Consider the following 25,611-nt stretch of genomic DNA (forward strand, 5'->3'; position numbering starts at 1 on the left):
CTCACTCAAATTGTACGGATGGAAAACTGAACAAGAAAAAAGGAAAAAGAAAACCAGTGTGACCAAAATTGGCTGTATGTCGCAACTCCAACGTAAGTGCAACAGAAGAAAATTAAAATGAGGCTTTAGAAACCACAGAGGAAAACAGCTCAACAGGAAGTCTGTTTTGTCTTGAATGACAATACATTTTCATCAATATTTATTTTTATACATGTGTGTGGCACATCTTTAGTTAGGACTGCGCAGATGTTTTATAAAACTCATGATTACGAATTGTCAATTTGTCACTGACGTGGTAGTATGTAACAACTGACACTTTTTTTCCCCTCTGTCAATCTTAACTAAATAAAAGTTCTCCAACAGCTTTTCTAGCGCCCAACAGAATAAATAAAGAAATGATTTTAGAATTCATTTTGATCAATTTTATTTTAAAATCAATCTTGATGTTTTTTTAATAAAAAAAAAGATTCATAAAGTCAGAAAGTTGTTCCTACAATGAAGTTGATTCGCAAACTGGAAAGGGAAAAGAAGTGCATAAACGTCCTCTTAAGTTTACGTGCACATTAACCTTGACTTTGTCGATCCATTTTTTATAAAGAATAATATTACTGTGGTGTATGACATGTCCGGTTAGCCAGCTTGTCTCGATGTGAGTTTTGGACGACTATCTGCTTGCCAGTGTTGTATGTTTGTATCAATCAATAAACAGCTCAGAGTGCATTGGCAATTATGGCTCTCCTTCTTAATGGAGATGACGGAAATAAAAAAGATGATCTATAAGCTGGTGTGGAGGAGGACGAGTAACAAGCTGCGCCATCTTCGATCAAGCTTTTAACGAAACTGCATATTATTGTGTCATGTAAACAAAATCCTTGATTGAAATTGGGGCAGGACATGATAGGGAAGGTTACGTCATCCCGTTTCCCATTTGGCCATGTTTTGTGTTTGTTCAGTAGATGCAATAAAAATTGTGATGAAGTGTGACTATGCACATGGAGAAATAAACAAATCAAAAGCTCATGTGTGTAATTTAAGGTGCCACTGTATTGAATAACACACTTGGCCAAATATGCGACTAGCAATTAGCATCTGATACCTTGCACACAAATGCTTATTGAGATTTTGTTACGCCATTGTGCATGGATGATTTCAAAATGCCAAAATATTTCTGTCCACAGTCTAAGTAAATGTAGAGTAGCTGCACTTCAAACTTCTATCACCAAAACATTGTTAACCACCTTCATTAAAGCTTCATAGTATTTGACCAATTAAAAGGGGCAAAGCAAAAACATTTGGATGCTCAGATTTCACTCAGGACATCTTTTACAGCGTCTGTGGCTAATGGCCCGCTTCCCGTCTCTGCGCCTGTCCTGCCAGGCGCGTGCACACACGCCCCGTTTAACCATTAATCTTCCCCTCAATCACACACACGCATGCATGACGCTGTCCCACCAGCCCTGCACTTTTACAACACACTAAGTGAATGTCAACAAGACACCGTGATCCACATTAGCTTATGTAATCAATGATTAAACTTTTTTTTTTTTTTTAAATTGACTAAAAATGTTCCCCTGGCAGCACTTTAAGCACAGAGCGTCAACTTCCAAAGCATTTTATTCCACTCATTTTTGTCCAGCAAATAATAAAACTACAATTTGCACACGGCATATTTACAAATGATGGAAATGAGTCTTTGATGATTGAAATATGATCAAGTGATTAAAAAGTCAGTTTAGTACAATAAATTCCACAATTGATTTTTCTCACAAACCATTCCAAGAGATCTTCCCAAATTAATCCTTTCATTCATCAATAAATATTGATCACCTCCAGCGTAAGGCAGTCAAAGGGCAACAATAAAGCCTTCAAGTCACGGTCGAGCTTGCAAATAAAAGTTACCCCAGCAGCACGTGTACTCACTCTGCTGCTCTCTTTGAACAGCTTAAATCTCATCCACTTTGGCATGTCCAGAGCGCCTCGTCGTTTCTTGCCTTCTACCACCAGCGACCACTTTTGGCCTCGCAAACACGCCCTCATCCTTGCTCGCTCGCTCACTCACTCGCTCACTCACTCCCCTCGTTTGATGAACAAACAGCTGGAGTGTGTGTGGCAAGAACAGCGCTCTGCTGCTGCTGCTGTGTGTGTGTGTGTGTGTGTGTGTGTGTGTGTGTGTGTGTGTGTGTGTGTGTGTGTGTGTGTGTGTGTGTGTGTGTGTGTGTGTGTGTGTGTGTGTGTGTGTGTGTGTGTGTGTGTGCGAGCGTGTACAACAGTCATACGTCCAACAGATGGTTGCTGTGCTACACTGAATGCATTTGATTCATGAGAACACGTGCAGGCCATTTCAAGGAAGACCAAGTTGGACTGTGCAATGAAACAAAACATTTCCTCCACTCTTACTTCCTACTACTTCTTTGCAATATACGCGCTTAAAGATGAATTTATGCTGATTTTCAATGTAGTCATTTAACTTTGCATGGCTCTTACCAATATTGAAAATATTTAAACCACAAATGCTCAGAATGTCAAAAAATTGCTCGATTTGATTCCCCCACCCCCCCTTCCCCGTAAATTCAAAAGAATTTTATAGTTAAAAACTGAACTGTCCACAATCGAAAAAAATATCCCCTTCTTCTGACGGGTGAAAAATCAGGACACAGGAAAAGATGTGGGGATAGGGTTAGGGTGTGTGCCTGTTTACTGCATTGACATTTAAGGGCCAAGCAGTGTGTGGGCGTGGGGTTGCACAGTGAAAAGGCCACACTGTGTAATACCACAGAGGGTGACTATGGCTCACATCAGTGTGTGTGTGTGTGTGTGTCTCACCCGCTCAATCATACACACACACATTCGATTAAGTGTCCATCCCTAATAAAATATGCAAAAAAATAAAACTATGGAATCAGATTGAATGAAACACAAACACACTAAAGTTCACTGAAAATGTGCCCATTTTCAGGTTTGCTATTTGTGTGCAACATAAACGTGATTGTGGACCTTCAAACAAAGCATTACAGGCCCTCTACATATTTGCATGTCCAATGCAAAGTTCTTAGGGCGTTGAATCGATTGCAACTGGACTGATTTGTTTGCAATCTATTTGATGTCCTGAGAATGAAAAGGCCTGGTTGACTGGGAGTATTCACACACATGTAAAAACTTACTTGGACATGAGAGGCTGCTTGATAGGAAGTCTCTTGACAGATGCCCGCACACAACCTGAACACGTTTTTCATATCCGGCGGGATTTTGATTCATTCATAGATGCAAGTACTAAGTGAGCTAGCTACAAACATTACTAGTCACTACTACCACTCACTGAACATACACGCCCCCTGCTGTTGCCCTTTGTAGGAATCTGGGAGACCCTGTAGCAGCATTTCAGGATTAATTTAGTTCATCCTACAAATTTATGTTGTTTACATTACATTTTTTTGTCTTGCAGTACTCTAGCAAGACGTTAAATGGCAAAGTTCATAACAGGCGTTTAATCAATAAACATTTTCAATTATTTGCCTTTCTATGACATTTCGAGTCGCTACATAGAAAAACATTGACCACACCTGTACTGTAATAAAAATAAAAAATAAAAAAAATAAAAAAATAAATAAATATTTTGAAACTTTTTTCTGTAATATTATATTTTTTTAAACTTTAGGTGATGACTTAATTAAACAGAATCTAAAGAAATTAAACAGTTTTGGTCACACCTCCTGCAATGCACAATCAGTTGTGTGCTTCTTGGCCACTAAGGGGCAGTATAAAACATATGAATACACTTCTTAAAATATCTTACCTAGTCTCCCAGCTCTTCAGTAACGCGCTAATACCCGTAGTCATTCGTCACAGAAGAGAATGATTACATGCCCGTGAGCATTGTTACTGTATAGTTTTGCTTGTATTCGCACCTTTTGTTTTGTGGTATCACCTGCTCAAAGAGTAACTCACCCCTAATCTTTTTTTGGGATCATAATCTGTGTAAATGGGCATCCATGAATGCTTGTCTACATGTTCAGGTCATTTTGACCTTTTAGTGCATGTTTGTTGAACTCTGGAATTTAGGGCAACAATTGTCTATGTCAATTGTCTATTAAACAATGTATTGCATGTGAATTTGGCTTTCTGAGAAAAGAACTAGATAATTTAAGAGTACCAGTACTACACTACTGGAGCAATTCCAAACACAGTTTGAGTCAAATGCGTAAACTTGTTTCCTGACCTTGTCACTGTCCATTGTGTTCTGCGAGGTTCTGGATGCGATGGAGATGGTGTCCGGTTGGCTGCTGCCGTCTCCCTGACTGTCTCCGTCCTCACCTCCATCCCTAATCACACATACACAAATAAGACGTAGCTTTTTGTAACAATCTTAAACTGCAGGAATGCAGAAAGATTCCATGTGCGAGACGGAACATTAAAGACATATTTCTTTCCAAAAGGCCATCGTATAGTTGCTCAGTGTCAGGTCATTTTGATGGTCTGAGGGGATAGCGGTGCTTTTTGTTTATGACAAACATCAAAAGTCGATATCACTGTGTTAAGTAATAAAGACGTCACCTCTTGGCGTTATTGCGAAGTTTGGTGAGTGTTGCCGTTTTGGGTAGGTGAACGGGCTCCTTTAATGCTCCTTTGAGGTGAGTCATTCTCTCCTGGATCACCTCTCTGATGTTCTTTATCCACTCCTGTTTGGCTTCTACGCTGGACGCCTGCACAAGAACCATCAAACTTAGTCAATGTATTACTTATTATACATAACGTGTATTTGTTGTGTACAGTACTTGCCTTCAGTACAGTTTTATTGTCAGAGGAGGGGGTTCGCCCGGCCCAGAGTGCAAATTTACATGGGTCGCCTTCTATGTGCTCCGTCACCCCCAACTCTGAAGTCTACAGTAGAAATGAAGAAAGTTCGGTTGTGGTTCTTATAGACTAAAAATGTAGTTGCTGGTGTATTTTTTGTTTTGTGCTGCACAAAGTGAAGCACACCCACCAGTAGTCTGTGTTTGTACTGGTATTTGGTTCTGCCCGCTGAGTCTTTGAACTCCTTGCTGAAGACCAGCGAGAATTCAAAGAGGAAGAGGTGTCGGTCCCGCCCCTTTCGGATGAGTGAGCGCGGATCCCAAACCTGGAAGCTGTCTTGCAGAATCAATTCGCCCTGCACCTCTAAGTTTTCCTCAAAACCTGGAGGGAAATACGGTCAAGTTCACCTCGACTTGATTTTTTTTTTTTTTTTCAAGATGTAGCGGTGTACCTTCCAACATGGCGAGGTGCATGGCGTCGTTGGCTCTCTTGGGCACGCTAAGCATGACCTCCAGGCCATCTTTGATCTCCCCTTTGCCCTCCTCACAACATGACAGCAATTCCTGCAGTACACCATTTTATATGCCACATTTGTCATCATCGACGCAGGTATATTACTATGATTATTATTTCTACTTTGACACTTATGTCCCACCTTCAACAGCAGCTGGTACTTGGTGATTCTCTGCACCGGTTTGATGAGGTAAGACGAGATGGAGTTAGCCAGGCCGCGTCGCTGCTGAATGTCCTGCTCACGCAATACACACAGAATCACAAATTAAAAAGATATCCTGATTCAGACTCATAAAATTATTTTTATAAATTATATGTACATAGTAAATGTACCTACATACACATTTATACGTATTACTATTATTATTATTGTTATTATCATTATTATTATTATAAATTACTTAATTTTCTCTCTTTTCTCTTCCAATTATAGTCTTAAGTAATACGGCAGTGGCCATTTATATGTCACATTACATTACAATACTGGCCTCCTCTGGAAAATTAAGATAACTACAAATTCATCACTACCATAAAACGTTAGTCTTTTTAGATAATGATTTTCTATGGCACTTGTCCTTGATAGGATGACAAGTGACAGGATTTGCCAGCTGACTTCGGGCAAGAGGCGAGAAACACTGGACTGGTCACATGAAGACTAACAACTATTTGAATTTACATTTCAGAGTATTCACTGAAACCTACACATTGTAGAATGTGTGAGGAAGCCGGAGTACTCTGGAAAAAAGCACAGGGAGAACATGCAAACTCCTCATGGAGGGCCTGAGCCAAGATTCAAACCCAGATCCTTTGGACTATGACGCAGAGATTTATTTGTATTTATTTAATTGTGTTTTTGCCATTCAGTTTCTGCAGTATTGGTTGAAATGTAATGAACAGAATAAAAATACTTACATCAAAAAAAGTGCCGGCGTGCTCTAGGATGAGCTGGCTAGAATCTGGTTTGTTCTTGCAGTAATCCACGTAAATGTGGAACTTGTCGGCCTGCATTAAATCAGGGAATGGGGTGATACTCATTTGTGGCGTGTGATTAATTTGAATATGAATCAAATGAATTCAAATAAAGTTTTACCCATGTGACGAAGCAATGACCCACATCCTCCGGCAATTGCTCATAATTGACCAGCTCCTTCAAGAAAATACTGCAAGTGCATACAGAACAAACATAGTCGTCATATGTTCTCAATGAACACACTGGGCCCTTCTTCAGCATAAGCTTGTTCTCCAACAAAAACAAGCGTGTCCTGACAAATCCCCCAAAAGAAGAAAAATACCAATAAAGGCCAGAAACTATCATGGATTTAAAGAAGGAATATAACAGATGAAAAAAGGCTACAAGTTCACTTTAAGTTCATGTTGAATAGCGACAGAGTTTCCACATCACAGTGGTCTGTTTACATCATACTAATTTGAGGTTTTGATGGATTTCACCTTCATTCTACCAAACAAGCATTCAGGGGAACATTTACATGTACAACTTAATTCAAATCAAAGGTTAGAGTGGACAGTTCTTGTTTTTTTTTTTGTCTCACAATTGTTTGCATTCTAACTTGTGGGAATAGTTTGTGGGATGTTTTTTTTAAACACTCCCAAGTGCAAAAAGCAAGGACCAGAAAGGAATATTTGGATGAGTTTGGTGTGAAAGAATATGAGAACCAAAACACATGCAGAATGTAGCGGTTGTCACTTTGTTCGAAAAATCAAGAAGCTTCTTAAAGCCAACTGATCGACAATGAATCAATAATCAATTTAATTGACAACTATTTTGATATTACTATATTAAAAGGCGACATATTAGTCTAAAAATATGGATATAATTATTCTCCCACAGCCAACACACTTGTGCGACACACTCAATCAAATATAAATTAATGAATAAGAAATGTTAAAAGCCCCTCACTTGTTGTGGAAGTCGTAAATTTCCTGCATATTGCCAAAAATGACGTGCTCCTTGTTGGCAATGGCGGGTGGGATCTCGTCCCCGCCGCGGGTCATCTCGCACAAGTAGGTCTGGAATAAACGAGGATGGCTATCAGTTAGCGTTTGCTGTCACAATAACACGACGAGATAAAACTTAGCTGCATAGTTGAAATGAAGTCACATTTAATAAGATACGACATACACACACACAATAAATTGCAAGATGATCAAATGATATTTTACAAAGCGTCTTGATGTTAAACGGGATTTTCTCCATGTATGTAATTTGCATCAAATTTGGATTAGCCAGAGCGATGTTATTCTTAAAACTGACTGGAGCTTTCTCACCCATACTGTCACGTTTTTATTCCCCCAACCCGATTTGAAAGCTGCAGGCTACTTTTCTCACCTCCAGACATTCCTGGAGATCTCTGACGTAGGTCTTCTCTGTCTGCAGGAGCTCGGCCATGATGAACCTAAAGAAAAACAATTTTTTACAAAATATTAAATACCAAACTGAAAAAAAAAAATGTTGAAAACAAAATAAAATAAAATTTGTGAGATGAGAAGAAAGTGTTTGGGTTTATTCTACGAAATGGAACAGGTTAATTTAAGTAGTCAACCAAGCTCAATTTGTGTTGTTCTGTGTTTCGCAGTAAAAATGCTGACTCATCACTCTGGTTTGTTGTACTCACTCTTTCTTCCTCGCTGACTTTCTCTTCTCCTCATTGACCTCATCGTTGGGCTCCCGCAGTTTGATCTCGGGGTCGTCTGACAAGCTGGCAGGAATAATATCCAACTCAAGGTCCTTGTTGTCCTGAAGATGATGAAGAAAAAATGACTCAACATGTAAATAAAAAAACAAGAATGATCGTGAAAATAGTCCCACCTCAGAGGAGACACCCAGGCTCTTCTCCAAGCTCTCCTGATACTTGGCCATCCGCAAGGAGAAGTCTCGGTAGCGGCGATCTACCGTGCTCACCCATCGCTTCAGCTCCACAACGTGGACGTGGCCTTTCTCCACCAAGTTGTCGGCCAGCTGAATTAGGAGCTTCACCTTCTCCTTTGTTTGCTAGTTAAACGAGGACATAATTATTAACTCGCAGTTTTTTAGGTATTTGGGATCTAAACTTGGAGCAAAATGGTATCGCCTTCCATTTGACAAATTCTGATATTTTCAACTTCACCACTAGGTAGAGCAACTACGCTGTAATGCAAGGATCCCTAAAAGTAAGTAGTTATTGGCAAAATCTGGAATAAAAAAATCTAATAAAACATTTAAAACGTTGACTTAAAATTACAATAAATGTTTAGGTCTGGATTAAGACTAATATGCATACGCTGGACTTTTTGTTGCGACATTTGTAAACAACAATTTTTGTTGTCCATGGTTTGTTTTTTGTATGGTGGATGTGTTTTGTTTTGTTTTTGGTTAATGACTGTGAGGATGTTTTTGTTTGTTGTAGCTTCATAATAAAAAAAAATGTCATTACTAGTTCAAAAAGCAGCACCTACCGAGGCTAAAAAAATAATAATCTCAATAGAATGAACTGCATTTTTATAAAGACACAAAACAAAACGGCATTTTTTTCATTTCCTTTCATTGAATCAGTTCTGGGGGGAAAAAAAAGAGTATGTTTCTGTTTTATAAATATTATATTTTTCAGAGTGGCCCGAGTACTCCTTTCTAAACATTGTAATGGCATCTCTTAATTTACACTTTTCCATCGTCCTCCATTGTAATATTGAACTCCACTTTATTTTGCTTCCATGCTTTGTTGGCTATAAAACTGTCATGACTGTTTCAAAACTTTGTTTATTATTGTAGTTGTTGTACAGCTGCACCACATCACATGGAAAGCTGCTTGACCTCAACTAAATCCAGGGTGACCCAAATATGAGAACCAGCTCCCAGTATGTCATATTCGCCTTGAGAAACAAATACGGTAGCAGACAACCAACATTGTTCTCTCTTTGAATGTATCTCATTAGTTCAGATGTAAAGGAGTACATAATAAAGTGACACACACAATGTACCTTGGCAGTGAGGCGAAAGTGATGATGATCATTGAGGAGCTGTTGTGTTTCCTTGCTGCTGTCACCAGATGACACATGTGTAGCCAGGTAAACCTCACCTGTCTCCTGGATCCATTCTAGGGCCTGCGCACACACAAGCACATCATTATTTATTATGATAGTGGCTTTAAAAAGTTTTTCCCATCATAAAATTCACCAGATGTCTCTTTAGTGCAGGACTTTCGCTCAAAGCGTGCACACACAAAAACGCACACACCTGCTTGGCGCTACGTTCAAAGACGAGATACTGCTGACATTGATCCAGTCTTCTCTTCTTCAGAGTCCAGAAGTGCAGGACTCTGTTCTCCCTCTGCAGCAGCTCATTGAGAATAGCTGCAAATAAAAATCATGGAGTCTTGCATTGGTCCATTTCCTATATTTTACAACACAATGCTGGTTTTCTGAATTTAACACAAAAAAAGTCTTTTTTGCCGACTCTCTTGTGGATGCTGTTTCACTTATGTACTTTTCATCCAGATGTATTTCTATTGTTTTTTGTTTTTTTTTTGCTATCCGTGTATTCTAAACTTGTGTCAGCAGATTCCATATCGAATGTCCATTCATGTTCTACCTTTAACCTGCTGCTCGGGCCCTCTGGCATGACTGGTGGCTCCTGGCATGCTCACGTTGTTCCTGTGGATGTACTTGAGGAAAACCTCAGCGTTTCTCCGGGCCAGTGTGCACGCCTGACAATTAAGAACATCTTACATGGAGATTAAAAAACTAATATATTTTTCATACATAGTTACAACAGATATGATTTTATTATTACAGTATGTCAAATTCATTTCATGCAATGTCATGTTATCTTGTCTACAGAGAAATGGGAATGGACTGACCTTTAGGAAAGCTTCTTTTTGCTCCAGGTGTTTACTGATCAGAGGCACGAGGTGGTCACAGTCGGCCGGCGTTCCCACTTTTTCGTGAGTTCCGCACCAGTCCTCATCCCGTCGGTATTCCTGCTCCAGGCTCTCTAACACGCTGCAAACCTGGTTACGGCCACGGCAATCACATTAGCGATGCTGCTATATGTTAGTCAGACACCTGCGAAGATGCGTGCGTACCTGTTCGGATGTCTTGTAGAAGGCCACGGATGCATTGACGAGCTTCAGACGGTCCTCCATCTTAAGCATCAGCTGCTGCCAGTGGACGGCCACTTTCTCAGCGCAGTTACGAATGGCTTCTGGGTCATAGTGGCCGGCCTGAAGCATCATCTAAAACAAGGGAGGCCAAACTGATTTTTGTACTACACACTGAGCTGATCTCGTGAGAAATAATTTAAGGATTTCTTAATTCACTAGTTCAGGAAAAGTAAAAGTTAAAATAAATAAAGCTTAATGCCACCATTTGCTCCCTACAGTGCACTTTATTCTTATCGCCTAAAAGCAAAGAGATCTATTAGAAGCAAAGATGCATTGAAATTGAAATTTCAATTTTTTTTCTTCTTATTCAGAAATCAAAATATTCAAGAATTTAGAGTGAGTGCATATTTCACGTTGATGCTCTTTATTTTAGTTAGTGAGTTAGTGAGTGAGTGAGTGAGTGAATGAGTGAATGAGTTAGTTAGTTAGTTAGTTAGTTAGTTAGTTAGTTGGTTAGTTGGTTAGTTGGTTAGTTAGTTAGTTAGTTAGTTAGTTAGTTAGTTAGTTAGTTAGTTAGTTAGTTAGTTAGTTAGTTAGTTAGTTAGTTAGTTAAAAACGTACCTCTGCTTTCTGCTGGACTTGCAGAGCACTCTGATGGGTCTTCTGAAGGGAATTAGCATGGAAGAGAGACTAAAGGAGAATAGAAGGGACAATGGGAAAAGGCTCGTTAGTGAATTAATTGAAACAGAGGAAGATATTATTCGATTCTGTGTACCTATTGTTATGACTGACGTGTGCGGGTGTGTGAATGTGCGTGCGTTTAAGTTCAAAAGAGTACGTGGGTGTATGACATCTGCTACTGTTGAAAACATGCAGAAACAATTATTGCTCGAGTACAGTGAGACTGGCAGTGACCGGCACTTTTTTTGCATCTGTGTGTGTGGGTGTTGTGTATATAAGTGTGTGTGCGCGTGTGTGTGTGCATACTTCTATGGCCATCTGGAACTGTTCGTGCTCCCTCTGCAGCTGCTCCGCTTCAGACAACGAGCTGGCATTCACCATGCTGGCGTTCAACATGGACTCGCCATTACGGATCCATCCAAGCACCTCGAGGGTATCAAGAAAATATGATAAGTGATGTCATCTGCAAGACCGCTCTATTTTTTTCCTCCACTCAAAATTGACTAATACGGTACTAAATGCCATGTTATTGAATCAATGAATAAAACATAACGAAAAAAACTAATGCAATTGACTTGCAAATCATTTCAGGCTGTATTCGTTTGAAGACACTCCAAAGACAAGATGTCTTTGCAAATATTCTCTCACTTTAAATTTGATGCCTGTGTTCACGTTCCTAGGACAGGAACAACAAAAGACGGCTGCGGCATGGGTAACTTGCAAATCTTTGATGGCAAAATTAATGTTGAAAGGTACATACATGTTTTGGAGCAACATACATATGCTACCAAGCAATGTAGTTTTTCATGCTTAATTTAGCATGAGCGTTTTCATTTGTCCACTCACAGAGGAAACTACTTTGTCGGGAATTTAGTTCACGGTTCACAGAAGCGCGTCAAGCAAAGGCAGCGGCGTGTTTATTAGCAGCACCATAAAAGCTCTTCAATAATTCAGTTGCCTCCATCTGCAACGGAAACAGCGACCACGGGCTTCCTATCGGAGATTGTCGCATATTTATAAAGCCACAGCTACTTTTTTTTTATGGCAAAGTGCAAATGAACATGTGAACTTTATAGTGCCATTCAATTAGACAACCACTCAAGAAATGCATGTACCTGTTTGACCTCAGCCTGTAAGTGACGCAGTTGCAGGTTCTGCTCCAGTCTAGCATGCGTATGTTGAGCACTGAGCTCCACTTCCTGTTGTTTTTCATGGAGGAACTCCAGCAGCTCCTGAACCTGAGAGGCTAAGTCCATGTCCTTCTCCCCAGTCAGCTCAATGCCTGGCAGACACAAGTGTTAGAATAACTGAAAGTGATCTTTTTTGTAGGAGTGTCCAGTAGATATTGGATATCAATCCGATAATGCTTCCAGCCAATGACTAAGGTAATTCAATTGTTTCAAAGGACAGTCATGCAAAAGGACTGAAGAGCTTACCTGAGGCCTGCACCTCCATGATGTACTGGTGCAAGTCCTGGCCCTGCTGCATCACTTCATAGGTCATGTTGTTCATGGCTGCCTTCCTCTCAGCATGCCTCTTCAACCTCTGCTCAGCCAGGCCAATGTCCTCCGCTCCACTTGAGGAACCGCCGCTGCTCCCTCCGCTCCCGCCACTATTGCTGCCGCTGCCACTCGAGCGTCCCGCATCGTTTAGCTGTCGAGAAAGGTCCTCGTTCCAGGCGTCTAACTCGGCCGTCACCTGAGCGACAGGATCATTGTATTGGTAAGGTTAAAAAAGCAACAAGAGGTTTGTTGCAAAATACGCTGTTTATATTAAAAAAAAGAAACAATACATTTAGAAATATTAACAATACAATAACATTTAAAAAATATTTCTATCTTGATTTTTACTAAAAAGTAAAAAAATGCTGAAAATAGAATAAAATATATATAAATATAAGTAAAATGTTTTTTAATGAACAATAAATAAAACACAAATTCAAAATAACAAAATACGCTGTTTATATTAAAAAAAAGAAACAATACATTTAAAAATATTAACAATACAATAACATTTAAAAAATATTTCTTTCTTGATTTTTACTAAAAAGTAAAAAAATGCTGAAAATAGAATAAAATATATATAAATATAATTAAAATGTTTTTTAATGAACAATAAATAAAACACAAATTCCACTTCATGCTTTAAATGTTTTTTATTATTTTGTATTCTACCTATATTTATTTTTACCTTTAATTCAGTTTAACATTAAAAAATGATTTTATCAGATTATGTTCTATTTTCTAATTCACATTTGAATATTTTTTTAGATATAATTTATATTTGAAATGATGATTTACTTGTAGAGGAAAATCTTTGCTGTTTTTCAAACACAAATTATGGACAACAATTTGAACTGAACTACAGTAATGCCAAAAATGACTGCTGCAGATTTCAAATATCAAGAAAAGGTGCAAAACTAACACTTTACTTCTACATTTACGTGCGAAACTTAAAAAGCCAAATATTGGGATGGTTACCTCTATGGTGTACTGCTCGAAGACGCGTAGCTGGAGGAATATGTCGAGTTTGATTTTGCGCTCATGGAACAGCTCCTCCATCTGGCCCTGGGCCTCATCCAATTGCTGCAGCACGCCCTGAATGTGAGCGATGGAACTGCAGTGTGGCGTCTTATTGGTGGACATGGCAGCATCTCTGCAGGAGACCAATGGAAACAAGAAAGACGAACATAGTGAACTCCTCTAAATGCAATTCTTTGATTTCATCCCCACTATATATCTTTTTTTTTTAAATTCATTTGCATTAGAACATGCAAACTTCACATAGGAAGGCCTGAGCTGGAATCGAACCTTGCACATCTGAACTGTGAAGCGGCCGTGCTATCCAGTGCCCTACCGTGCTGCCGCTAATATACGCATTACCGTTTTCTTAAGATATTACCTGAGCTGCTGCATAAGCTCCTCCCCCTCCTTAATGACATTAAGCGTGGCTTCCAAAGTGGCTGTCTGCTGCTGCTGGAACTGCTGAATGAGCGTCTGCACCGAATCTACAGAATCGCAGCTCACGTCATCCAGCAGCTGCTTTTGGAGTTCCTCCATCCAAGACCACAGCTGGACCGGAAAACAAGGCAGTGAGGAACACCAATGTTACAGAAAACTATCAGTACTTTGTACACTTTATTTATGGCTATAGTTTGTCAAAGACAAAGATGTCAAACTAGAGTACTTCACGTCATCCTGTAAATTCAATTTTAGCTTCGTTCCAAACTAGTAAAAAAAACTAAGATTGGTACATTTAAAATGTTAAGATTCAATTTGATTTGGTTACATCGATACCAAGTTTCTGATTCAAATTCCTTTTTTTTTACTCTACTCCTTGCCTATAAAGTTGAGGTTTTGACGATGGTGGTGTGACAGTGTTTCACCTCTTTAGTGTGCGTGTGGAAGGACACAGACATATCAAGCAGCAGCTTCCTGTGTTCAACACGACGCACAAAGTCTTGTATTCGAACTTCCAGGTGGCGCGCCGCCTTATAGATCTCCTCCGGGTCGCATTCGCCCGTCTGGGCCAGCTGCTCGGCCGCCTCTAGTAGCTTGTCTGCATTAGTATACGTGTTCTGGAAAAGGAAACGTATAATCATTAATGTAAATGATTACGATTTTTTGAAATGTCACAATTCAGTAGCCTCAGATGTTGTCTTTGGGGAACTGAAAATAAAAACGTTTTCTTTGATGCATTTCTCTTCATCAACATTATGTTACGTATGTATTATATTCATTCCCGTTTGTCGACTCTAACATTTCTCCCTCTATGTGCCGCAAAAGAGATTAACGTTCAAATCTCTCATGATTCAAATGAATGATAATGTGGTTCTGATTTGCTAAGTATGCACCATCACAGCTGCCATAGTTTCTCTCCTCCCTCTTTCAACACACATCACGTCTCGCCATCTTCAACGTCTGGATATTCCCGCATGTAGGGAGAGGATTAGTCCGAAGATAAAGATTATAATTTACAGGCGATTAATACTTTGTACTTTGGTTTTGGGGGTTGAAGGATTATTGAAAATGGATAACCATCCACGTCATGTGATTACAACAAGCCGCCAAAAAGTGATGGAGGATTGTGTGATTTCTGTGTGCAGGGAAAATGGTCGTCATGATGCGAGATACAAATAAATTTTACATTAAAGCGGTGCATTGGGACACCAACCACAATAATGAATATTTGATTAAACCAACAAATGGAATGTATCATTGTATTATTATCCTTGTGAAGAAAAATATTTTTTCAGAGAACAATATCCAACCTGAGCAACGTCCTCAAAGTCGTCGTGTCGTTTCTGCAGGGCACGAGCTCGATGAAGAGACTTTCCCACTCCCGTGTGCTTGCTGAGGAAAGCTTCGCCGTGGTTTTCGATCCAGTCCATCACCTGACGGGGAGAGAAGTAAATAAAAAAATGTAGGCAGGCTAATCACTTGTTACTTGCAATTGTCAGTACTAAGTTTATTTACAATGTTACTGTGTAATGTGTTACTCATATTTAAGTTACTTTTAAGTCGGGGATTAATTGAATTTATATTGACTTTGCAAGAATAGTGTAGCTGGTAAAGTAAACTATATAGTGCGGGCTACTGTTAAATCTTCCAACTCTATTGTGGGAAATCACTACCTTTGATTAATATTTTTCTTGGTAACCAAATGTATTTTTTAATATAAATATTGGGAATTGATTTTTGGTACAGTAAATAAATAACGTTTCCATTTTGTGTGTTTGACTGGTTGTCCTATTTTCACTTTACTGGAGCGCCGGCGTGTCTTGCCCATGACTCAATTTTTGGCACAAAAAAATAATAATAATACAATTCGCAGCTCATCACTGAAAAAAAATGTTCAATTAGCGCGTTTGTAAGTAAAGCCACTCGTGCAATTTTGAACAGTAAGGTCAAAGGTCACGGCTGTGTGTCACACTTGGCGAGTAACCCGATCCATAACAAGCAAAATGTTGCAAGATGAATATGAGCAATGAGTGTAAACGCACATGAACTTGTCATCGGCTCTTTTTAAAATGATTTGTGTGGCGAAGCACAAGGTTGGTTGAAGGTCGTACATGCCAAATCAAACTGCACACCTCATGTACTGCAGCTCCACCTTTGCCTGTGTGTCTTCCTCTCTTTCTCTTGAGTGGAAACATCACTTGCCGTTCAGCTCTGATTTATTTGCCCTTGGAAGCGTGCTGCACTTTCCACGTGCGCGCCTCTACACCAGGCAGCGCTCGTTCAACGGGCGTCTCGAGGGCCTCGTAGCCGCTGATACGAAACGGCTGTTTTTGGCCAAATTGTGAACTCCCGCTGAATTTACTGCCCCCGCCGATGTGATCTCTTTTTTGTTCGGTGTTTCGCTCGTGTCCTCCATTCCTCCGGGACTCCATAAGCAGCCTTCATATGTGGATAGGAATTTTCTAATTGATAACTTAAAGCTGTTGATGAATGATCTTCGTTTCTTAGCTTTTTTAAAAGATTTTCAACATTCTGTGCAAAATGCAGTCAAAATGTTCTATCTCTGCTACGAAGATTTGTGCATCCCCAAGTAGCATTGTTGTAAAACGACTGCAGTATGCCAATTCAGAAGCCTACTGACCTTATGAAATTTGACATGCAGATTAACAGCAACAAAAATGCATCTAGGGCAGAAATGTCAACTTGCATTGGAAGAATGTCACAATATGAAAAGGAAAAACATTCCTGGTCTCCTATCAAGTTCCATAAAACTTAGAAGTAGTGACATTCACCCATAAGATCTTGATATATGAATGGACCTAAAACTCGTCCCTGAGGAACACCACTCAAAATTGGGTTCAATTGTTACTTAGGATGTCTGTAGGACCCCCCCCCCCCCTTCCGCCCTCATTTAGTAGGTCACTGGCACCAATGAAAGACTTAGTTTGACTTGTTGAGGTTGGATGAGAGAAGTTGAAATTTCACAGAAAAAAAATGGACCGCAAACAGTTCCCTGAAGAACTCCACTCAAGACTGTTTGACTTATTGTTAGTTTGGATAAATTGGCCTGCTCTGAACTATTCCCACAAAGTTGGAAGCAGATCATTGTTCACTATGTATCACTGAAATGGAGAAGAGGATTATCAAAACAAACGAAATTTCTGTGGGTTTTATTTACATGAAAAACATGTATCAGATCAATTAAAACTTTTTTTTGTTTTAGCTACTTGGCAGCAAACCCCCTGATGTCATAATGTAGTCTCTTGTTTTATTGATGAAAAATACTTTTTTATTCTCCTATTTTATTACTAGTACTTGTATAGTTTGTGTTTATTGTGTGATGCACAAGTGTCGTTTATCGCTCCACAAGCCTTTTACTGGATACAGCATAGTTTTTCAGAGCGCCTTGCCTTATCCAGAAAAGGATTTAGGTTTTTGGATGGTGATTTATAATTTTAGTTGTCGTGTTGGCTATAGCAGCACCACCTGTTGCTTTGCCATGCACTTGACAGCCTGTTAGTACATTTCTTGTGAGGACTAAACCTTTTGGACCTTGGGGAGGGTGGAAATATTTATGTTTGTGGGGGAAGTGAATGGAAACCTCTGATTGATTAATCCAATTTATTAAGGAATTAGTCGCAGTACTTTTGCACATGTATCTGGGCATCCTTTGAGAGTGGCCCATTTTTTATCGTGGTTTTAAAATGTCATCTCCTCTACTTCAGACATGTTTCCATGGCTCATTTATCTGCCGAAGCGTCAGCGGCAGTGCCAGTGGAGCAACGATCCACTCGAATCTGAGAAGTTTTCCGGGTTTTGGGAAATGGACGGATGAAGAGATTTGATGAGAAACACATGTCGCCACAGGATGACACGCTCCTCTGCGGCTTCAAGAAATAGTCTCCCTTCTTTGTTTTGTATTGTTTTCACTTACTAAGTGCATAAGTATGTGTGCACGCATGTACATTTATGTGTGGTGTGTGTGTGTGTGTGTGTGTGTGTGTGTGTGTGTGTGTGTGTGTGTGTGTGTGTGTGCTGTGTACCTGTTGAACGTCTTGCTGAAACACACACAGCTGCAGTCTCTGGTGCAGTCGGACCTTTCGATGCTGCCAAATGTTCTCCAGACGACGCTGATGGTGAAGTACTTCATGGACCACATCCAGTATACAATGAACCTACACATTATAAAAAAATAAAATAAAAAAAAATGTAGTCGCATTTATCACAGCGGCAAAACTGAGACATATGCCAGGTGTGACATTTTGAAGGAAATCTGCATGTATGTCTGCTCATGGCAAATAATCTAGTTTAGTTTTTGATTTTATGGTTAAAATCTTTATTAATTCTTTGATAGAACCTTTGTGCAGTATATTGTATTGTTTGTATCTAGTATTTACACAAAGTCATAATGTAAATGACTTGCACTTTGTTTTTGGGTTTATTTTATTTTTCTTCTTCTTTTTCTTCATTTGATTGATTGATGTATAGTTTACATGTTTGAAACAAATAAATTCATTCATTCAACTTCCAAAGGAAAATTTTGTAAAAATTCTTGACAACATTCTGTGACCCAGCAACCTTTGTTGGGTATTCTATGAAGCTGTACAATTCGATGCAGATCCAGATTAGGAACGTTTGGTTTTAGCTGATGTGCTTTGAAACGTTACAAACCGCTTTGGAGTAGTTGGCAGTAGCTGTAAGAGACTCGGAGTTGCCGGGACTGAGAGGTCTTTGCAGGACATCCAGCAGAGCTTTTCCATCCTGACTTACCTGGATATAAGCAAAAAAGATGAAAAATTAGGAGTAAAAATGCAGAATGACCAGAAAGAAATGATGCTGAACCTTTATTAAGCAAAGGCACACTTTTTTTTTTATTATGACAAAACAAAACAAAAATGTCACAATAATGATTTCTATTGAAAGAATAATGATCTTGTCTCAACTCACTCCCAAATTCTCAGAATAAAATCTGGGTCCGTTTAGTTGAACACAAAGCTAGTATTCTGTTGTACGAATCGCAACAGGTTCCTCTGACCTAATGCCATTTAGTGAAAGAACATTTCAATTTTATAACAATTACGCCACCCGCACACCAAGCAACACATTCAAGCTCCACTGAACTCAATCTTCTGCAGTGTCACGCAGCGTGTGGGATTCTGCAATTCCATTTCATGATTTGCCAATTGTCTAGTTTGGCTCTAATATCCAATTACAGCCGTAGCAACAGTGCGGCCAATCGAAATTGTCGGTTATGCACATACTGCTTCACATTTTCTGTTGCCAAGAGAGGTACATCCTCAGCAATGCAGTATAAATACACTGTATAAAATATTGTACTTTTTCTACAAAAACATTTTTGGATTTAACAGCCTTCAACTAAAATGACTTTCTTCTCATCTGACAACAGAAAGTGTTGCTGCCTTCTGGGCCTTTCTGGCTGTGGTTTTGGTTCGGATGCTTTTTACCTCAGTGTAAGCCTGTGTGACCTGCTCATAGAGGCTTTGGTGGCGGTGGATGGCCAACTCCAGCTCTTGCATCTCGGTTGGGAGCCCCCCCTCACTGCAGACCTTGCACCATGCCTCCACCTCTGACAAGAACTGCACAAAAGAGTTTTTAGAAAAGTCCTCATAAGAAGAATTTTTTTTTGTTTTTTTTGTTCTTGTGTGTCTTTTTTTTAATGCAGAATCAAAACCAGAGAATACTGTTAGGGTTGAATAGATTAGGTTGATCATATTATGTTGGAATGTAATCAGTAATAATTAACCTAAGCTTGTCCTGTCTTAACAAAGTAGTAGAACAAAGTGCTAAGATCCTTTGCACTGATTGACCAACTGTAGAAGACGCAATCAAAGTTGTTCTGTCTACTCAACATCGTAAAACAACCCCTGCTATGATGTGATCAGAGGCCAGGGGTTTCACCCCCATCCTGCCCACTCACACCCCACCCTGTGTCTCTTAATAAAAAGGCTCTTGCAAGAGGCCCGAGTCAGACCTCATTCGATGATCGCTGTATGCACAGCGACGAATGACTCTCCACTTGCAAGTGTTTAAAAAGGGCATACTGTCTCCCGTTGTGGTTCTTGCAAAAATAAGTTAGAGTCAGAACATCTCTAACAAATACTATTGCACAAAGTCTAGGATTTTTTTTTTTTTGTTCTGCTCACCTGTTCAGCTTTTTGGTGGAAAACAGCAGACATAGCAAGAATGGTAGAGCGTTCATCTAAAGCGGCGGCAAAGCTTTTCCAGTCCAGATCCAGTTGACTTGATATCTGTTTAATCTGCGTGGAGGCGTAGTGTCCCGCCTCCGCCAAGCGACTCGCTACCGACATGATCCTGTTGATGTTGACGTAAGCATTCTAGAGGAGAGGAAAATGAAGCAATATGGCATCTCTCCAGTGGGTATCATTGATGGAGTGTGTCTGACTTACCATTGAGTTCATGGCAAAGTGGTTATGTTGCGTCTGTAGCTCGGCCGCGTGTTGGTACGCTCGGCCGATCTCAGTATGGCTCTGCAGGAACAATTCCTTGTTGTGACTGATCCAGTCAAACATCTGCATAGAGAAAGCGTGATTATAGCTAACAGCTAGTTAAACATCACCTCGCTTCTCTACAAGGCCAGCTGTGTGTGGACTGCTGGTTGAAAGAGGCAAGAAAATGAAAAAATGCTCTAAGTCTTTTTAAGTATTTTCTTACTTTCTCTGCATCCTGTTCAAAGAGTCGTAACTGGAAACACTGGTCCAACTTCAGCTTGCGGACATGCCACATTTGATGGAGATGTTGCCTGGTGGAGTGAAGCTTGTCCAGCAGACTGGCCACCTTTTATGTATGCATACACATTTTTCTGTGTGTCATCTAATTTACCTCACAGAATGAATCTTATATCTCTTCATCTAGCTATCCATCTCTACCAAATGGTGTGTCAACAGTCGCAGTAATATTTCACCCGTGCTGCGTTCAGAAGTTACCTTGGGCACGAGGCTTTGGAAGTCAGCAGAGCCGGAGATGCAGCTTCTTCCCGAGTAACCATCACTACATCGAATACACTGTAGCAAGCGCTGGCCTTCCCGGTCCAGATCTTCCACGGGAGCCTTCAAGACCTCCAGCAGAATTGGTGGAAAAAACATCTCATAAACAAAGGCGATATTGACAAAGGGGCCAAGCAAAACCAAAGTTGACTAACGCTTGAGTCGGGCGAAATAACAACATAAGTTTCTTCACAAGGCAACTTTGCAGCATGGTGATGGTGCTCACCTTCTTTTTCAGCTGCGTGTGCTCTTCTATAAGCCGACGGGATCCTTCGACATCGGAGGGAAATTCTTTCTTGGACAATACCTCCTTTGACAGGAAGCAAATTATTTGATACATTTTTGTTCATCAATTCAGCATCAATCCATCATCCCACCTGCAAATCCTCCAATCGGGCCAGGAGATGAACCGCGTTGGACATGAACTCCTCCAAGGAGACTCTCAGGTCCATCCACTCCTCGTGGTTGTAATCCAGGGAGCCTTCAAAGTCATCCGTCAACTGTGAAGGATCCACCAACTTGGCCAGACCTTCAACTGACACCATGCTGGTCTAGTGGGGAGCAATTTAGAGAGTCCTCAGCAGGCGATTCTCTTGAGCCGTGTCGGTTCTCATATTCATTGTGACCACTCACTTCAAAGGAGAACTTTGCACTGCCGAAGTTAGTTTTCTGCTTCTGCCAGAAATTGTCCGGTTTGATGATGAGCGCCACGCAGATCTCGACCGGGAAAAACTCCTGCAGTGTCTTCAGCAGAGGCTTGATTAGCTCCCACTTGGAGCCCCGCATGTCAATGATGACAGTGAAGCCTCTTTTGCACACATCCTCGCTACAGTCACGACAAGTCAAGAGTATATTTGTTAGGACATCAGATCCTACCAAAGATTTGCTGACTTTACTCATTCGGTCTGTGAAACTAAAATCTGAATGAAAATTGCTTTGTCATATTTGCTAGCAAGACTCACAATTCATTTTGAGTCCACATGTTACACACGGGAGTCATTCTTCCTGGAAATTCATGTCATCTGCCTCGGGGAAATTTAAGGTTCGCCAAGTCGCCATAGAAACTGCTGTTGGATTAGCACAGCGTGACTGCTATGGAAGAATAGGACCAATTACAGGCCACTTAGCTCCTTCTCACCAGCTACAGAGGTTGAGAGGACTATTTTTTTTGGAAATGGAAAAAAAAATTACTTTGCATGTATATGTGTACACAGCACTCCTGCTTGGTGGCTAAAGTTTGATAATAATAATAATAATAATAATAATAATAATAATAATAATAATAATAATAAATGTAATTTATAATGCACTTTACATTTAAAAGAAACCTCAAAGTGCCGATCTGGTTTCAGTTTCTAGTGTAAGGAGGCAGAATGGCGAAGGCCGTGTCAGCAGAGAATCTGACATAACCGACAACACCAATTGATGATGTATAAAAGCACATACTGTAAATCCCAACTAACTAAACAATTATAAATCAGAATTATAGTGAATTTTCAGTGCTAGACAGACGATTAAAATGATACATAGGTGCATAGACAATTAAACATGATGTATTTACGGTACATTACCAGTACATAGACCATTAAATATAGTAGCGGGACACTGAACATTAAATACGGCTTCAGAAACTTGAGCTACTTGCCAAGGACTAGATGTTAACACACAGTTTGTACATGTGCTTTTTGGTTGTTTCTTGTATTTATTCTGCCTTGTAGGATTGTTGGACTGTTGTTAACGCCAGGGCGTTAAATAGGCTTGAAAGTGACACAGCGTGTGGACAAGAGTTTGCTGCAAACACTGGAGCGCTTTCATGCTGATGCAAATCAAACACAGTGCTCCATCTGCTGCTTTGATTCCACCATCAAGCGCTCCACCGGCCACTTCATCCTCCTTCCATTTGGCACAATTCCCTCTAGTCGATGCATTTATTTATTTATTTTTATTTCTGATACTATGAATGTGGCTTTCTGTGTTCCTACCTGGGAACAGTAGACAAGTATGTGACCAGCCTCCTCAGGTCCTCCTGTTTTATTCGGTCGTGGTTGCTTCGTGCAGGAAACGTCAAGATGGGTCCTCCTCGTTTGTCCCGCCCACCTACGGCCCAAAAACAAAAACATTTAGCTTCAGGATTCACACAAATGTTTATTGTGTAAAACAAAGCACGACATACAACAGAAACCATTTAAGATGTGCCCCGGCCTTAAGGAGCCACAAAGCTCAGCGTGCAAATCGCGTTTGGGTCAGCTGAGTGGCGAGTGCGGCGAGGCGCTTTACGCATTTGCTTGTTTTGGCACACGCTCGTGTCTAACGCCTGCCAGATGCGAGAATTTCACATAAGTCATATGTTTGGGGTGTTAAGCGCCCTGGATGAGTTTCCCGAGCCGTTTCCTGTCCCGGCAAATCCTTCAGGGAGGGAGAATGCTAATGATTTTTTTTCCTGTAGGCCCATTTGTCTACTGTAGTTAACAGACCAAAAGATTTAGCCTTTTCACCAAAAAGTACATTTTGTTCCATTTTGGGTTTTTTGGCTTTCCATTGTGAAACATTTTAAACTTGTATCACTGATGTGATGGATGTAATTTTCAAAGGTACACTGTCTACTAAATTTGCAAAGAGACAATTGTAAAAAAAATTATTACATTTCTCTGGTAGCTTAATATTGAAAGTTCATCGGCCTTGGCAACAGCAACTAAGGGGTGGCCGGGTGCTGATTTCTCCGACACTCACCGGACACAAAGGCCACTTTCTCCTTCAAGACAGGCAGAACATCAGACGCTTTGATGCCTTCAGTCCTCAGAGACCCTGCAGCAACACGGAGAGAAAAAAAAAAGAGCAGAAAGAGACAGTCAGTGGAGCTTTATGATTTTATAATTAATCCAATTATCAGATCAACATTCCTGCAAGGGAAAAACATGGAGCTGCACGCTGACACAAGCGCTTTCTGAAATTGCGGTGGAAAATGTGTTCCTGTGTTGCTTCTTCTTCTTGCCTTTCAAATAACATTTTTGTATTTCATAACTGGAACACTTGAAACTTCAGCACTTGCGGGATAGTTCTGCACACAAAATGTGGTTTGTAATCCAACATCATTTTACACTTTCTCAAGATTTTAATTTTCTCTCGCGAGCTGTGGGGGAATGTGACCGAATGTCTGACTCCAGCTGTGCGAAAGATGAATTTTTCTAAATCCCCGTTTGGATTAAAAGATGGAATTCTCGCTACAGCCTGCACTTGACATTAAAATGTTTACTAAATATTTTTACCGCTTTATATTTGTTAGCTAGCATAGTCACAATACTTTCATACCGCTAAAGACAATGAAAGAATTTGGCAAGTTATTTGCACGCACGTTAATGATGAGTTGAGCCAATTTTGTGGGTTTTTGCTTTTTCTATGGCATTTTTTTTTTGTGTTGACAGACGAATAAGTTAAGAAGTGAGTGAGAGGAGAAGAAAACAAAAAGATACCTTCAATATTTACAGCAAGGAACTTGGGAATAACACAAATGTTATGACTTCATTTCAATATCAAAATTCACAGTACCGGTACTTTGTGCAACACAACATATTCTCCTTTTCGGGTAACACTCTAAATAGCCAAATGGCACTTTTCACAGTTTCTGAACGGTCAGAGTGAAGCAGAGCGCACTTAGAGAGCTTTTTTGAATGCATCCCTTGTCTTACATCTATGGGGAAAACACACCAGCTATTCTGGTGTATTCCAGGACACTGACCAAGGGAAAATACATACCTATGATCTGGTCGAATTAGTCTCTAGATCAATTTGAGTGATTATCTTGCAATGTTGAGTGTGCTAAGAGAGATTTATCCTCGGCAGTCTGCTGAAACTCGTAAATATTAAATCTGTTCAACATTAATAATGGACTCCATGATTGTAATGTGAAACGGAATGATAGCCTTGCACTTTTGCTGGACAGACGCAAGCAGAGGAGCAGCTGGTTGTGCTGAGTGTTTGTATAAGTGCCTCCCAAGTTATTCACCACAATAAAACGCTGCAATAATATTGATGGATGAAAAAAAAAATGGTGAGCTTGCGACTTGCTTTGACTGTGAAAGTTTTTCATATCAGGAAGTGAAGTAAACTGAAATACACACTTCCTGACACTTCTCCCTCAGGATAAGAATGACCAAAATGTTGCTTTCATGTCAAGGCTACCATTTCCTCTGCCTTATATCTCTCTTATTTTATTAGCAGTGTGTTTAAAACCCTCATGAAACCTTTTTGGTCTTACTGGTTCTTTTTTTTTTTTCCCCAACAGTTTTTGTTTTCCCTTTCTGTCTCATATGCACAATTTCAATCCTGCAGGTGTTTTTTCCATTTATGCATGCGTACACAGTAGCCATAGATTACAGAAGTGATTGCAGCAGCATATGGATGTTAAACAAAACAAGGCTTAGTAGGGAAGGTTTGGTTAGGTTTGGATGAGTAAATAATTCTGGTTTGGTTTCTTTTTAGCCTTCAAACAGTGTCTAGAGTGTTTAGAGTCAAACATATCACTTAGGAACAAGCTTAGAAAAAATG

General features: G+C 40.0%; 1 protein-coding gene across 2 annotated transcripts in view; it reads right to left on the bottom strand.

Annotated features, from left to right (window-relative positions):
- kalrna (kalirin RhoGEF kinase a) overlaps positions 1 to 25,611 on the bottom strand; it is a 76,077-nt gene that overhangs the window by 38,468 nt on the left and 11,998 nt on the right. For both annotated transcript variants that reach the window (XM_085920223.1, XM_085920222.1), the window contains exons 2-38: positions 23,797 to 23,871; positions 23,049 to 23,163; positions 21,700 to 21,892; positions 21,444 to 21,617; positions 21,293 to 21,376; positions 21,007 to 21,138; positions 20,735 to 20,857; positions 20,470 to 20,592; positions 20,206 to 20,397; positions 19,507 to 19,638; positions 18,713 to 18,811; positions 18,085 to 18,216; positions 15,352 to 15,474; positions 14,467 to 14,658; positions 13,983 to 14,152; positions 13,562 to 13,736; positions 12,518 to 12,779; positions 12,197 to 12,363; positions 11,388 to 11,507; positions 11,022 to 11,090; positions 10,383 to 10,532; positions 10,158 to 10,307; positions 9,890 to 10,004; positions 9,536 to 9,651; positions 9,280 to 9,402; positions 8,132 to 8,314; positions 7,938 to 8,059; positions 7,652 to 7,718; positions 7,223 to 7,332; positions 6,395 to 6,464; positions 6,217 to 6,306; positions 5,447 to 5,539; positions 5,243 to 5,354; positions 4,982 to 5,172; positions 4,777 to 4,878; positions 4,552 to 4,700; positions 4,217 to 4,319 (exon numbers count right to left, since the gene is read on the bottom strand). In XM_085920223.1, coding sequence (XP_085776349.1) covers positions 4,217 to 4,319; positions 4,552 to 4,700; positions 4,777 to 4,878; positions 4,982 to 5,172; positions 5,243 to 5,354; positions 5,447 to 5,539; positions 6,217 to 6,306; positions 6,395 to 6,464; positions 7,223 to 7,332; positions 7,652 to 7,718; positions 7,938 to 8,059; positions 8,132 to 8,314; positions 9,280 to 9,402; positions 9,536 to 9,651; positions 9,890 to 10,004; positions 10,158 to 10,307; positions 10,383 to 10,532; positions 11,022 to 11,090; positions 11,388 to 11,507; positions 12,197 to 12,363; positions 12,518 to 12,779; positions 13,562 to 13,736; positions 13,983 to 14,152; positions 14,467 to 14,658; positions 15,352 to 15,474; positions 18,085 to 18,216; positions 18,713 to 18,811; positions 19,507 to 19,638; positions 20,206 to 20,397; positions 20,470 to 20,592; positions 20,735 to 20,857; positions 21,007 to 21,138; positions 21,293 to 21,376; positions 21,444 to 21,617; positions 21,700 to 21,892; positions 23,049 to 23,163; positions 23,797 to 23,871 — 4,898 coding nt within the window. The remainder of the gene's footprint in view (positions 1 to 4,216; positions 4,320 to 4,551; positions 4,701 to 4,776; positions 4,879 to 4,981; positions 5,173 to 5,242; positions 5,355 to 5,446; positions 5,540 to 6,216; positions 6,307 to 6,394; positions 6,465 to 7,222; positions 7,333 to 7,651; positions 7,719 to 7,937; positions 8,060 to 8,131; positions 8,315 to 9,279; positions 9,403 to 9,535; positions 9,652 to 9,889; positions 10,005 to 10,157; positions 10,308 to 10,382; positions 10,533 to 11,021; positions 11,091 to 11,387; positions 11,508 to 12,196; positions 12,364 to 12,517; positions 12,780 to 13,561; positions 13,737 to 13,982; positions 14,153 to 14,466; positions 14,659 to 15,351; positions 15,475 to 18,084; positions 18,217 to 18,712; positions 18,812 to 19,506; positions 19,639 to 20,205; positions 20,398 to 20,469; positions 20,593 to 20,734; positions 20,858 to 21,006; positions 21,139 to 21,292; positions 21,377 to 21,443; positions 21,618 to 21,699; positions 21,893 to 23,048; positions 23,164 to 23,796; positions 23,872 to 25,611) is intronic.

This window comes from Syngnathus leptorhynchus, chromosome 9 (assembly GCF_054491065.1).
Source record: "Syngnathus leptorhynchus isolate UIUO chromosome 9, UIUO_Slep, whole genome shotgun sequence".
Classification (NCBI taxonomy): domain Eukaryota; kingdom Metazoa; phylum Chordata; class Actinopteri; order Syngnathiformes; family Syngnathidae; genus Syngnathus; species Syngnathus leptorhynchus.